We start from the raw sequence: 13,712 nt of genomic DNA, 5'->3' as shown, positions 1-13,712 counted from the left end.
TTTGCCACAAGATTATCACTGTGGTCATTATAGTTTGTGATCAATTCTGAGATGCAATATTCATTTTTAAAAAGAATCTTATTGATATAGGCTTTAAATGAGAGTTAGGTGGACCCTTATTCAGGAAACAGAAATTATTCCACTGATATAATTACCATCCTGGCCACCTTTTGGTCTTAATCCATTCTTGAATGCTTTTAGCTCTATTTTAATTTTACATTTCTTGCATTCCATATTTTAATTTGTTATTGGATCCATATTTTAAAGTTGATTACCCTACTCTATCCTACTTTTAAACTTCCAACATTTTCTACTTAATTTTTTAAACATTTATTTATTGGGGTGACATTTGTTAATTAAATTACATTTCAGGTGTACAATTCTGTATTACATCATCTATTTCCCATTGTGTGTTCACCACCCAGAGTCAGTTCTCCTTCTATCACCATATATTTGATCCCTCTTACCCTCATCTCCCACCCTCCACCCATTTTCTGTTTAATTTTTAGCTCAACTTCCTCTCTGCTTTTAGCCTTCTACAGTTGTGATTCTTAATTCATTGACATGTTAGTATTTTGATCCCAGTTTATGCTGTTCTAATCTTCTTGGTCAACATTTTTATCCTTTTAAACCATCTTTTATTCTCATTATTCTTTATTGTACTTTTCTTTTCAAATAATGGAAGAAACAAACAGGAGTTACTTAAAAAGGCTGTGCTAGGGGGCGGCTAGTTGGCTCAGTTGATTAGAGTGCTGGTTCGATCCCCACATGGGCCACTGTGAGCTGCGCCCTCCACAACTAAATTGAAACAACTACTTGAGTTGGAGCTGATGGGTCCTGGAAAAACACACTTAAAATAAATAAAAGTTTTAAAAAAAAGCACCAAAGGCTGTGCTATTCCTTCAGTGGATTCCCAGCTCAGTTTGAGTTGATTTTCCTCAATGTTGGAGAATTCTCCAAAGACCACAAAAGCCACTTTACAGATTATAATTTAATAAGAGAGTAGTATTTAATATCTTTTATTGTCAAGAAATAGGTGCATGTTTTAAAATCTTTGGAAACCAAGAAATACGTAATAGTAGACTCAAGGCAAAATGGCCACAAGGTTAGAGAATGACAAAAGGAAGGTTATATACAGAAGAGGCTCTCCAGTCAATGTTTCTTCTTAACCTTAATAAGAAACTAGAATGTGGAAACACTATTATGAGACAGCAAGGAACCAGTTCAGAAGCCAGGATTCTGGCACCACTATTAAACCACTTACCTTCAAATCTGCTGATACAGATAAAAATCACTTGCCTCCCTTTCTTTCTCAATCCTCCCTTCTCTCATTATGGAGGGAAAAAGCTAAACTGGCTGGAGCAAGGGTTATTCCAGCTAAGATTTTAAAAATAAGGTGAGTTGAAACTGTTAAACAATTCTCTTAAAATATCAGATCCTATATTTGGAAACTTAAGATGGCTATAGGATATGACAATACAAAAAAGTAATCTCTAAATCCTGTCCCACAATTGTAACTGTCCAAATGTTTAGTTAATTGGGATCCTTTATACAAGGGTCTACAAATGTTGGCTTTCCAGAAATGGGGGGAATGTTTATCTCTAATTGCCTTAGAGAAACGGAGTTTTAGAAAATTATTTCCTCACACAAGATTTAAAGTTTTTTCTCTGTGATTGTTAACGGAAAAAGCAGTTTGTTCTGCTATAATATTTGGTTTAAAAATGAAAATTTGTTCTAATGCAATTAAAATATTAGGGAACAATTCTACTATATAGCAAATTTTATTTCACAATAGTTTAACACAGAAAACTGTACCCAACTAAACCAAGCCATGCAGGAATATACAAAATAACCCACCTCAACACCTACCAGCCACCTCAGCTAATCATATTTATTGAGCCACACATATGTCCAGATCTAGTGGAGTTTTCACCACTTCACAGTAACTTGCAAACTGTAACCCTTCTTGCATTTACTTCCACAAGTAAACTGACATTTTTATAGTGTTTATAAACTTCTTAATCACTTAATGTGTTACAGTTTTTGGTACTACTTTATTAGTTTCTTATCGTTTTTTTTTTCAAATGGGTGACTGATGAGGTTTGAAAAATATGCCTTTAGGTCCCAATTTTCCTGTAAGCCCTATGATTTTTATTACACCGTTTTACATAATACAGTGATTTTGGGGAATGTATGTGTAGCAGAATTGACTGTACTTTTATTAAAGAGCAAGCATAGATTGTCCACTATTCTTTCAATTAACCATTAAGTAGTGTGTTCTAGAGCTGTCTACTTTATGTGATAACAATCTAACCATTTTGATTTGGTTCTGAAGTGATAAGTTATGTTTCAACATATTGATTTACCCTATAAAGGTACAAATGATGTATTTAAACGTCAGTAATTGATGAGGCCCACCTAGTTACTGAAAACCAAGCAAATTGTTTTCTAAGAATCATGCTTTTAGAGAGTGGTATGCCAATATCAAATGGGCAAATCAGGGCTCTATATAATTAACAATATTGTTTCACTGTGTACCTTTAACACCTTTTATTTAGTGCATTCAGAATAGCTACAAATACACTGCTTTGGTATGATCTTGATTGTGAATGCAGAAATAGTTGGTCAGGAAGAAACAACTAAACAAAACGCCAAAGACTGGAATTTTGTTACTAAGTGTCAAAATCATGTTTCTAAGTACAATTTTGTCACACATGAATCATTCACATTTCAATCTAGTACATGGAAAAAAACTGTTATTTAGTCTGGAATTTTAAACAGTATTATTTCTCTGTGATAACCTTCTTAGAGGTTACCCTATAAAACTTCTTGTTCAGTCTTCCAAGCATAAAATAAACAAAATTCCTGCAAATAACTAATCTGTTTGAAATACTTACTTTAATTTTCTCTGCTAAAGCTGATGTTACATGGATTTCTCTTTCTCCTTCATCATACATTTGAAAAATAAGATTATGCATAATATCGCCTGCTATCCAATTAACCTCATCCTGATGTTTGATCCGGATTGCCTTTTGTCCTTCTACACTGAATATCTGTAATCTTGCAACATGGCTACTGGGAAGCAACTTAATCGTCTTCTCCACAGGTGTCACATCTTTACAACTCTAGGAAGAGAGGGAAACACAAATATACACTGAATGAATCTATATTGAAAACACAGTTTTTGGTTTTAATGGTGACTCTTATATTGCTTAAGAATTTATTTCAATATTATGGAAGATCATCTTATACATTGTTAACATTCATAGGTTTTGTCATTAAGAGGACCCTAGTATTAATAATTCCATACTTTGTACCATCTATTTCAAGTTATAAATAATGATAGTGCCACATTCTTAAAACCTAAAACTAGCACATTTGGATTTAAAAGAATTCCCTTCCCCTTATTTGTAAATTTACTTAAAAGCTTTGCAAACTTGTGAAATTTTCATCACATGACCCAGATTTGGTGACTAATATCTATTAATAAAAGATGTAAGAAGTTAAAAACTTTCCACAAAATCAGAGACAAATAATTGCTGTAAAATATATTATTTAATGACATTAGGTTATATTGACGCTTCTAGTTCTTTTTCAATTCCTTATACATTGGGATAAGTGGACAAGTTTATTTATAGCTAGATAAGGATTCTAGATGCCCTGAAGGCTAAGCTGGCACATTTATAATTCACCAGGAGTGTTCCACAGATCAATAAAGATGAGCTGGATTATGCTGCATAAGTTGATTTTAGTCACATAAAATTAAAATAGTACATCATTTTTTCATAATTTAGGTATAGCGCATTCCACAGGATACACAAAGTTCAAAATTAGCTTAAGCCTAAAATACTCTTACAATCTTACTAGGTCAAATCTCCTTCCTCATCAGTTACAGTCATTCCTATCAAAGTCCATCTACATGAACAACATATTCACAGAAATGAAAATCAGACAATTTTCATTTCATTTCATTTCCTACCTCACAGAAAATCAGACAAATAATCTATCCTCCATCATATGCGTATCTTATTTGTCTGACTCAAACTCCAGAGTCACTGCCTTTGGATAACATTTTCTAATTGCATATTACATGATATACTTGGTCTTTGTCTTAAATGACCTGGATTCTTGGGTCTTCTGCCTGTTGCTGCCCTGGAGTATTTACATAATTCTTAATAATTGTTACTCTTGCTTCCAAGCTCAGATTCCTTCCTAAATTCAAATTGTTTATTCCTGAATCTTCTTGATCTTTTGCAAGACAGTATGCTCAAAAATATGTTGCCCATATTATTAAAAAAAGGAAATATGTAACAAATATTTGAAGATTATCAAATAGCTTGAAAAAACTGGAGTAAAGTCATCTCATTCTAACGAAAAAAATAATACCTGTCTTTTACCCTTTTGAGGCTCAAGATATGTTATTTGATGTATAATTAGTAGAAAAGCATCAGTCAGTCAACTGGAATTAGGTTATTCATCATCTACCATATCACTATAAAGAAATCACATTTAAGTATTTTACTAAGTATTTGTCATCCCATTCAGCAACGTTAGGAGATCAATTGCTTATATTAGGCTGGATTCACCTTCAGACACGATGTACATCCAATAAAAAATATCCTACTGGCAAGTTAACACAGAAATCTCTTTATATGAAAATACTAATTAAAATCCATGTGTTTATTTTTTAAATTATACATAAAAATCAAGTGCTTGTATGTCCTTCACTGGTGGCTTAAGTGGGAATATTTACGAAATTTTCTAAGAAACAGATTTAAACTATAAAAATAAAATAGAACTGACACCTAAATGTCACATTTGAAGAAAAAAATAATTTTAGGAATATGTAAATGTATAATAGCTACAGATATTATAAAAGGTTTGATCAAGAAAATTATTAATATTTGATACAAACTGTTAAATTATTCACTGTACTATTTCATGTTCCTTTTTTCCCCTTTGGCTAAATGAACCACAAATACCTCGTTTTTAAAAGTCAAACAACTTTACAGAATTTATTATAAAGCTCTTACAGAGTATTTGTATGAAGACTCAGTATAATACCAATGAATAACAATAACAACTTACAGGTATTTCGATTTTAGCTTTAAGCATCTGGTCTTTTTTAATATTCTGAACTTGAATTGCAGATCCTGATAAAATACTGGTTCCAGAACTACTGCAATCCACAGTGTAGACTGGAAGGTTAGGAGCACCTAAAAACTATTAAAAGCATACAAATAATTTAAGACCCCAATAAATGTAACTGATTATTCAATAATAATTTAAATTTTCAACTACTTCTCTTCAACTACTATTTCTGGGTATAAATTGGAAAATTCTAAGTAGAATTCACTAATATTCTAAAGAATTTCTGAATGAAAAGAGTTAAATTTCTATACTTCTAAGTAAAATTTATCTATTTTGGAAGAAATTCCAACTTCCTCAATCACTATTCTTTTACTTTACCTATTTGGGGTTTCCTTTCTTTTTTGTGGTCTTTTACTGTGTTTCCCTGAAAATAAGATCTAGCTAGACAATAAGCTCTAATGCATCTTTTGGAGCAAAAATTAATGTAATACCCAGTATTTATATTATATTATATTATATTATATTATATTATATTATATTATATTATACTGTGTAAGACCAGGTCTTACATTAATTTTTGCTCCAAAAGATGCATTAGAGCTGATTGTCCGGCTTGGTCTTATTTTTGGGGAAACAGGGTACTCATCTTCATTTATCCATCCATCCCCAGTCCTGAAGGACATTTCTATCATTCCATTCTTAACTACTTCATCTGAAATGAAGTGAATGAACCAAGGAAGGAGAGGGGAGGAATCTTTAGTTCGTAAGTTACTTTATGAAACTCAGCCCAGCTAGCATCTTATTGGCTTAGAGATGCTGAAAGCTACTGGCAATGAGATATCCCACAAATATCTCCAGTGAATAATTAAAGACCTAGATACCATGTTTCCCAGAAAATAAGACCTCGCCAGACAATCAGCTCTAATGCGTCTTTTGGAGCAAAAATTAATATAAGACCCGGTCTTACACAATATAATTAATATAGTATAGTATAATATACTATAATGTAATATAAATACCAGGTATTACATTAATTTTCGCTCCAAAAAACACATTAGAGCTGATTGTCCGGCTGGGTCTTATATAAGGCTTACTATAAAAGCAGCTAAAATACTTTTGTATATAGTCATTTCTACATACTACAACGGGATTCAAAGTAAAATCTACATATTCTTTACCTTACAGTAGCTTACCTTACAATGAACAATTAATTTTGGTTGTGCTGTTATATTGTCTGATTCATCCAAAACTTCCACCTGAAATGGGAAAGCTGTTCCATTTTCTATAACTAAAATTTCAGAATCAGGTTTCACTTTCAATCGATGAGGGGGACCTACCAGGAAATTAAAGTTTCTAAGACTGAAATACTGAAGTAGCAAACGAAATAATTTTTAACATTTCAAGTTTTAATATCTTATAATTAATGCTGAGAAGGAAAAAAATAAGCAATATGTTTTATCATTTCTATTCCCCAAATGTATAGATTCTATATGTGACCCTGAGCTGTCTCAACTGTATAAAAATGTTTGATGTCTAGACATAGTTTTATGCAACACACTATATGACACCGTGATAACTCATGATAGAAATCAACTAAACACATAAAATATTAAAAAGATCCTGGAAAAAAATTATTCAAGAGGAAAAGTAAAAATTTATTAAACTACATTTTCATTTACTAACTTTAACTTTATACACTAACTGATTTCTCAGGAACACGTACCTACATTTTAGATAAAAAAGGTTCAAAGCATCAGGTAGTCTAATGACACAACCCAACAATTTGCTTGCCCACTACGTTGATGTGATAAGTTACAACACAAGCTTCCTCTAAGATTAATAAAAGAGCATTTACACTTCTGCAGCAAGATGACTTGATATGCTCTATAAACACTGATATTTGAAAATACAATTTATGCAAAATGCTGGTAATACAAGTTTACAAAGAACAGTTACTAGAAACACATATTATACTTTATAATATTATTAGTAAATATTTATTTTTCATTATATGCCAGGTAACATGTTGTTTTAACTAAGCACTGTTCTCATAATCCTCACAATGATCTTAATAAAGATAGTAATATTATTGTCCCCATTTTATAGATGAGGAAACTGAGGTCACATGGTTAGTGAGTGGCAGAGTCAGATTTAAGTCCTGGTTTGTAGTTTGAAACCTCCTAACCACTATCACTACACCTTCCTACTTCCAACTTTACCACTTTCACTCTCAAATTTTAAAAAATTGTCAGAACTATCCGGTTACTAAGAATTTCACGACTCCAATTCAGACTTTTAGCTAACCTCTAAAATAAAAGCATTATAAGTGTTTATTAATATGCAATGATTTTATTATACTTCTACCAATGTGCTAATTTTTACATTTTAATCAATTCATCCTTGAGGGAAACATCAAACTACTTTAATTTATAGAAATAGTTAATATTTTTCTTTTCACTTAAAACCAGCACAAAAGATCAAATATGGAGAAAGGTATCATGGTGTTGTTAATATCAGAGCTAAAAATTACATCCCAAGTACTATTCTAGGTGTTTTACAAGCACATGCAGTTTTCACTTTGCATAGTACTGTGTTAATGAGAAGTCATGCATATTGCAACTACATCCTCCATGCAGTTACCACTGAACGTGCAAAGCAAGGGTTGCCTATATTAACTCATTAAATCCTTGCAACAACTCTGAAAGTAAATATTATTTCATTTTACTCAAGAGGAGACTGATATATAGAACAAGTTTACCTAGTTCCTAAGTGCCAGCTTACATTCCAACCCAGAAGGGCTGAGTTCAAAATATACTCTTTGAATCTCTACAATAGACTACCTCTCAAATTAAGCCAGCATTTTCTACCCATGTAACTTTAATTTCATTTTCAAATTTATAAGTCATTATCAAATTAACAACATAAATACACGAGAAACTTTTCTTCTTAAAGTATGAAAGTTACAGCTGTATCAAAAAAGGTAAAGGACTGATCCAGTTCTAATATTAGCCTAAGTATATCCCTAAGAATAGTTCCTCAGAATATTTCCAATATTCAAATTTTTCTCCTAAGGTTATTTTTAGAACTTCACTAAAGTCTTCCTCAATGTTATCCTTTTTTTTTTTAACTTATGTTACTTTCATTGGGGAATACTGGGGAACAGTGTGTTTCTCCAGGGCCCATCAGCTCCAAGTTGTTGTCCTTCAGTCTAGTTGTGGAGGGCGCAGCTCACTGGCCTATGTAGGAATCAAACCGGCAACCTTGCTGTTCAGAGCTCGCGCTCTAACCAACTGAGCCATCTGGCCATCCCAATGTTTTCCTGTTTTTCAATTGGTCATTTATGTAAGTGCTATGTTTGACATTCAATGTGTTTTTAAGATCTGTACCATAATCAAACTAAAAGGCACCTCACCTTTTAAGTTTCATTATACATTATAAGAGTATTATTTAAAAGGTAAATATTAGTAATATTTTTAAAATAATATTACCTGGTAGTAATCTAATTTTCAAAATCTGTGAGTCTTCTTTTAAACCTGGCAGAATAACCTTCAGATTAAAATTCTGTTGAAAAAATATACAAGACTTACATAAATGCTTAAGAAGTTTATCACTTTAATTCTGATTTATTTTTCATTTTCATACCATCATAGAAATCTACTTAGCAATTTTATACTGACTAAAATTATATATATGTATGTAAAGATGCAGGTGAAAAAATTGATGTATTGCTTTACAGACAATAGTCTCTTCAGATTTAAAAGGCATAACCTCTGAATAATCATCAAAAACAGGATGGACATTATAAAAAATGTGGAAAAATAGTCAGGTGAAAAAAAACCCCAAATCTCCAAATGCAACATGGTGTTCTGGATGAGTTATTTCAAAATAAAAGTTCTTTAAAAGTCTTTTTAATAAGTTTTATCTCACTGAATTCAAATTTTCCATGGATTCAAGTTCTTTGTCCAAGAAAATATGAATTCAGAAAGATGTACAAGACTTGATCTTTGATTAGATTATAAACTGCAGTAGTATATAGTACGTACTTAAATTCACAGGCTCTATTTGAAACATCATTTTGCTACGAAACATTTTAAAATACATACTGAAGATAATGATACAGTGAAAATAAAACATAACGTATTACTTAATTTGCCTTAGTGTTCCCTTTAGTCATATAAACCTATTAGCTACTTTATAAACCTAATTGAATAATTAACCTTATTGAAGTTTATGGCTTTATCTTCCCTAATCTTATTCTTCCGAAAACACTTTTCTTTATACAAATACCAAACCCAATATGTTTACAGAAGTGAGCTCAAGTTTGTTATATATTTGTTTCTGTTCTATAAATTCAAAAATGGATGGAAAAAAAAGAGGAGAAAAAATAAAACACAGTAGTATTGAATAACTGTTGAAAAAATGGCTCTGAATGTGAAAAAACTGGATGGAATGAAGATGAAGAAGACAGCTAAAAAATAATTAATAAATATTTAATGAAAACAACAGTAGGAAACATGCTGATTTTTCTTAGAGATGTAAATGCTAAGTCAGGTGACACGATCCTTAATTCCTAAGAACCAACATTACTGTCATCTTTTTACAAAAACAGATTATTCAATTTTGAATTTTCCATTTCATTTTTACCATATAAGAAATAAACATGTATTATAACATTTATGTACAATGCTTACCTTGCCTTGACAAGAATTTACAGGGCCCTGAGCTGTAACACCTCGAATTACACAATTTGGTCCCTTGGTTATTTCTTCATATTGTAAAGATAAACCACTGGAAAAAATAAATTATTTTTTAACTTCCTCTCCATTACCTGCAAATAAGCTGCAAATGTGTTTTCTCATATGCCAATCATGTTTAATTCATTTTTAAAATAAAATAGTATTTTTTAAAATAGGAAGAAATAACTGAACAGAAGCAAATTCTGATGAATTTCTTTTCCATATAAAAATGATCCAACAAATATTGATAAGTGATACCCATAAGCCAAACATTGCAAATGATAAATTGATACACTGTAAAATGTAAAACTTCACATATTGAATCAGTAAAGATACAAGGTAGGAAATAATCAAATGCTAAATCAATGTATATAAGCATAAAGAAAAAAAATCCAAATAGTTCAGGTTTACGCATTTCTTGTCATGGATTCTTTCAATTGTTTCACATTATGAGATTGTAGAGAATTTTTGGCACCTGAATAGCAAATTTAGATGAAGTCCAAATAATCAAAGTAAGGAAAGCCTTGTGGTGATGTAACCTTGTTAGAATATGTACTGAGATCCCTAATCTACTACCATGAGCAATTTGATTCCTAAATCATCTTTGAACATGTGTAGATCCTTACAGTGTAAACATTTTACTTTGTCAAGGTGTAAGGTGAGATAAAAAGGGAAAAGTACAACATGATGGAGAAAAACCTAATTTTCTGAAGAATGGAATTTGAATATTCACAGGTATTATCTGAATAAATTGTTTAAATTAAAAAGCATGCTTTGTTTGAAAGAAAATGTAAAGTGACATACAAGACAAAACAGACTCCCTGAGAAAGATGGCACATTAAAGGCACACATCTATTTTCTCTATTTCCTAAGGCCTCAGGAATATGACAACAAAGAGATTTCTTTAATTTAATATTAAAGGCAAAGATAAGAAAGAGAGGAAAAAAACAGAAAAGGACAACAAAATTTACTGTTAAAAAACAGGACAGACAGTGGCAAGTGTCCTAGTAGTCTCAAAAGAACTAAACTCTAAAACAGCAAAGAGCAACGGAAAAAGCTATAAACCAATCTATACCACAGAATTCCCAGGTACCACTCAGAAACTGGTGCTAGTGGGTGCCTCTAGAAGTAGGGTCAAAAGAAAAAGGCAAACACAAACAAATAAATAAAATGAAATGTATTTCCTCAGATCTCCCCTCTCTGCCACTGCAAGATGACAGAAAGGTTATTCTCTGAAAAAGGTTTAAAGCAGAGAATCTGTGAACCAAGGGAAAGCATGTAAGTTGAAGCAGAGGGTAAAATGCTATAAAGAACAGAAGGGATAATCCTGAATGATTGCATATAGACGCTGAGACCTTCCCATCCCCACTCCCACTCCAGCTTTGTTCCTCGACTGGCTAGGAACAACCTGGAAAGGCAAACTATTCCTCTCCAGGCAAGACACTAAAGATTTTTCTTTCAGAAAACTGCCCAGCCCAAGGAAACAAAAAGACCCAAAGGTACTGACAACAGGATTTCCCCCCAACAAAATGTCACAGACAGTTCATTCTTTAGTGGAGTTACAGTCAACAGCCTTGCCCACATTCCATCTGTTCTTTACTTCTCCAACTCAGTTATAAACGAATAACCAATGATTACCAGATACCTGAAAAATGAGAAAAACCAACAAAAAGCAACTAGCATGGAGGCAACAGAGATTTTCTGTGTAGGTAAAGATTTTTTAAAAACTTCTATTTATTTATCGGTGAAAAAGGTATTACATTACTAAAACAAAAAAGGATCTATAAAAGAACATTCAGAAAACCAGGAAAAACTCTTGGAAATTAAAGTACAGCAGATGGGAAAAATTCAATGGAAAAGTTACAAAGTTGAGAAAATCTGTCAGAACGTAAAGCAGAAGGAACACAAAAAGATTAAGAAAAACAGAAAAATTAGGAAAATCAGAGAACCAGTCTAGGCGATTAAATATCAAATAAATAAGGATCCCAGGCAGAGAAAACAGTCATGATGGAAGGTAGAGAATGAAATACTTCAAATAATATAGAGATCTGCACAAACATGCATCACTATAAAATTTTGCCCTGTCAAGAACAAAAAGTAGATCCTATAAGCTTCTGGAGAGAATACACAGGAAACATAAAAAAAGAAAATTAACCAAGTTTAAATTTATCAGAAACGATGAAAGCTCCAAGGCAAAAATGGAGCAATGCTTTCATAATTTTGACAGAACACTGTGTCCAACTTTCAATTCAACCAATCAAGTATCAGAGTAGAATAAACACAGTTTCAGAGCATTAATTTTTTCTCACATGTACCGTTTCTTAGGAAACTAGTGAAGGATGTGTTTCAGCAAAAAGTGAGAAACTTGGGATTCTTTTAAAAGGAGGCACATGAAAGGTTAAATGCTAAATAAAGTAAGCCCCTTAACAGATTCACAATTCAGGAATATTTTGTCAGGGACCTGAGAGCCAATTCTGAAGTGTAATCATCAAACATAAAGCCCTCTCAGTTTCCTGGGCCTGACTTGCAGTCACCTGACTCCAAATTTCAAATCCTACATCCAGACATAAGGACATTTAGCAATTTATCTTGAAAACATACATATAATGGGTTGTATTTACTTATTATAAAAGAGTAAAATTTCCTATAGTCTTTGCAATCTCTTTAGTGAATTGTTATGATGAGCATTAAATTCTGGCTTAATGTTTATTCAATGATAAAATTATTTTCCTTCTTGTCTACATTTCTGAAGAAGTTTTCTAGGTTGGGAGTAGGTTTTGTTTTAATTATATCTGCCAAATACAGAAGACAAAGGAAATCCCCAGGATGAAAGTGAAGGAAGATCACAGAATGACAACTGTTAAGGGGCATAAAAATAATTCGTCTAGACTGGAACACATGACAAGTTCCAAGAGAGATGTCTCCAAAAATAAATTATATATGCATATAAACACCTTAAGAAGAAACCAAACAATTGGCAGAGAATTTAGGATTTAATTTGTAATAAACTTAGGAAAGGAAAAGTATAACAACAACAAAGTTGTGCAATAAAGTGACTAGCATTTATATATGCTTGTAATAAAATAAAGAGTAAATACTGATCAAGCCAGAATATAACTTTACTGAAAAAGGAGAGAACAGGAAGGAGGCTTATTTGTAACAGAACGGACAAAGAGAGTATGTTCTCATCTTTCATAACCATAAGTCAAGAGATAAAGCCTAAAACTGAAGAATCAACAAGTAGCGATACAAAAGTTACTTAGAAATATGGCAGTGGTTACTAAAAAGATTCAAGTAAAAAGGTTGAAAGTGGTTCCCTGAGAAGTGATTATGATTGGGTGGAGAGGGCACAAGGAGGAGGAAGTGGTTTTTTTTAATAACAAGCTTTATCAAATGGTTTGATTTCTTTAGGCGATACACATGAATAATTTTTTAAAATATAGGTAACACTGAAAAACAAAACTAAAAAACACAAAGAAACCTACTCAGACAATGATCATACTTTATTGAAGATAAATTCACATAGCCATGCAGCCAATATTTTTTTAAAGTCCAAAATCTTAAATACCAAAATATCAGAGACTTTGTATGTAAGAATGTCCTATCGAGGATAAGTTGGAAGTTATAATGGATAACAGGTTAACACGTGTTAACTAATGCACTAATAATTTCCATTTTTGACTAGAGGGATTCTTTAAGTGTTTTACTTTTTAAACAAACATGTTTAAGTATACGTGAGCCCTGAACAGCATGGGTTTGAACTGTACAGGTACACTCATATCTGGATTTTTTTTCAATAAATACTGTAAATATAATTTTATCTTCCTTATGATTTTCTTAATAACATTTTCTTTCTCTAGCTTATTTTATTGGAAGAATACTGTA

At 31.9% G+C, this 13,712-nt stretch overlaps 1 protein-coding gene across 2 annotated transcripts in view; it reads right to left on the bottom strand.

Moving 5' to 3' along the window:
• Positions 1-13,712, bottom strand: part of SMCHD1 (structural maintenance of chromosomes flexible hinge domain containing 1) — a gene marked incomplete at its 3' end in the record, with an annotated part of 146,327 nt that overhangs the window by 68,519 nt on the left and 64,096 nt on the right. For both annotated transcript variants that reach the window (XM_081079113.1, XM_081079114.1), the window contains exons 21-25: positions 9,783-9,879; positions 8,580-8,652; positions 6,285-6,424; positions 5,089-5,223; positions 2,898-3,125 (exon numbers count right to left, since the gene is read on the bottom strand). In XM_081079113.1, coding sequence (XP_080935239.1) covers positions 2,898-3,125; positions 5,089-5,223; positions 6,285-6,424; positions 8,580-8,652; positions 9,783-9,879 — 673 coding nt within the window. The remainder of the gene's footprint in view (positions 1-2,897; positions 3,126-5,088; positions 5,224-6,284; positions 6,425-8,579; positions 8,653-9,782; positions 9,880-13,712) is intronic.

This window comes from Rhinolophus hipposideros (genome assembly GCF_964194185.1).
Source record: "Rhinolophus hipposideros genome assembly, chromosome: 17".
NCBI classification, from domain to species: Eukaryota; Metazoa; Chordata; class Mammalia; order Chiroptera; family Rhinolophidae; genus Rhinolophus; species Rhinolophus hipposideros.
This window is presented reverse-complemented; position numbering and strand designations above follow the sequence as displayed.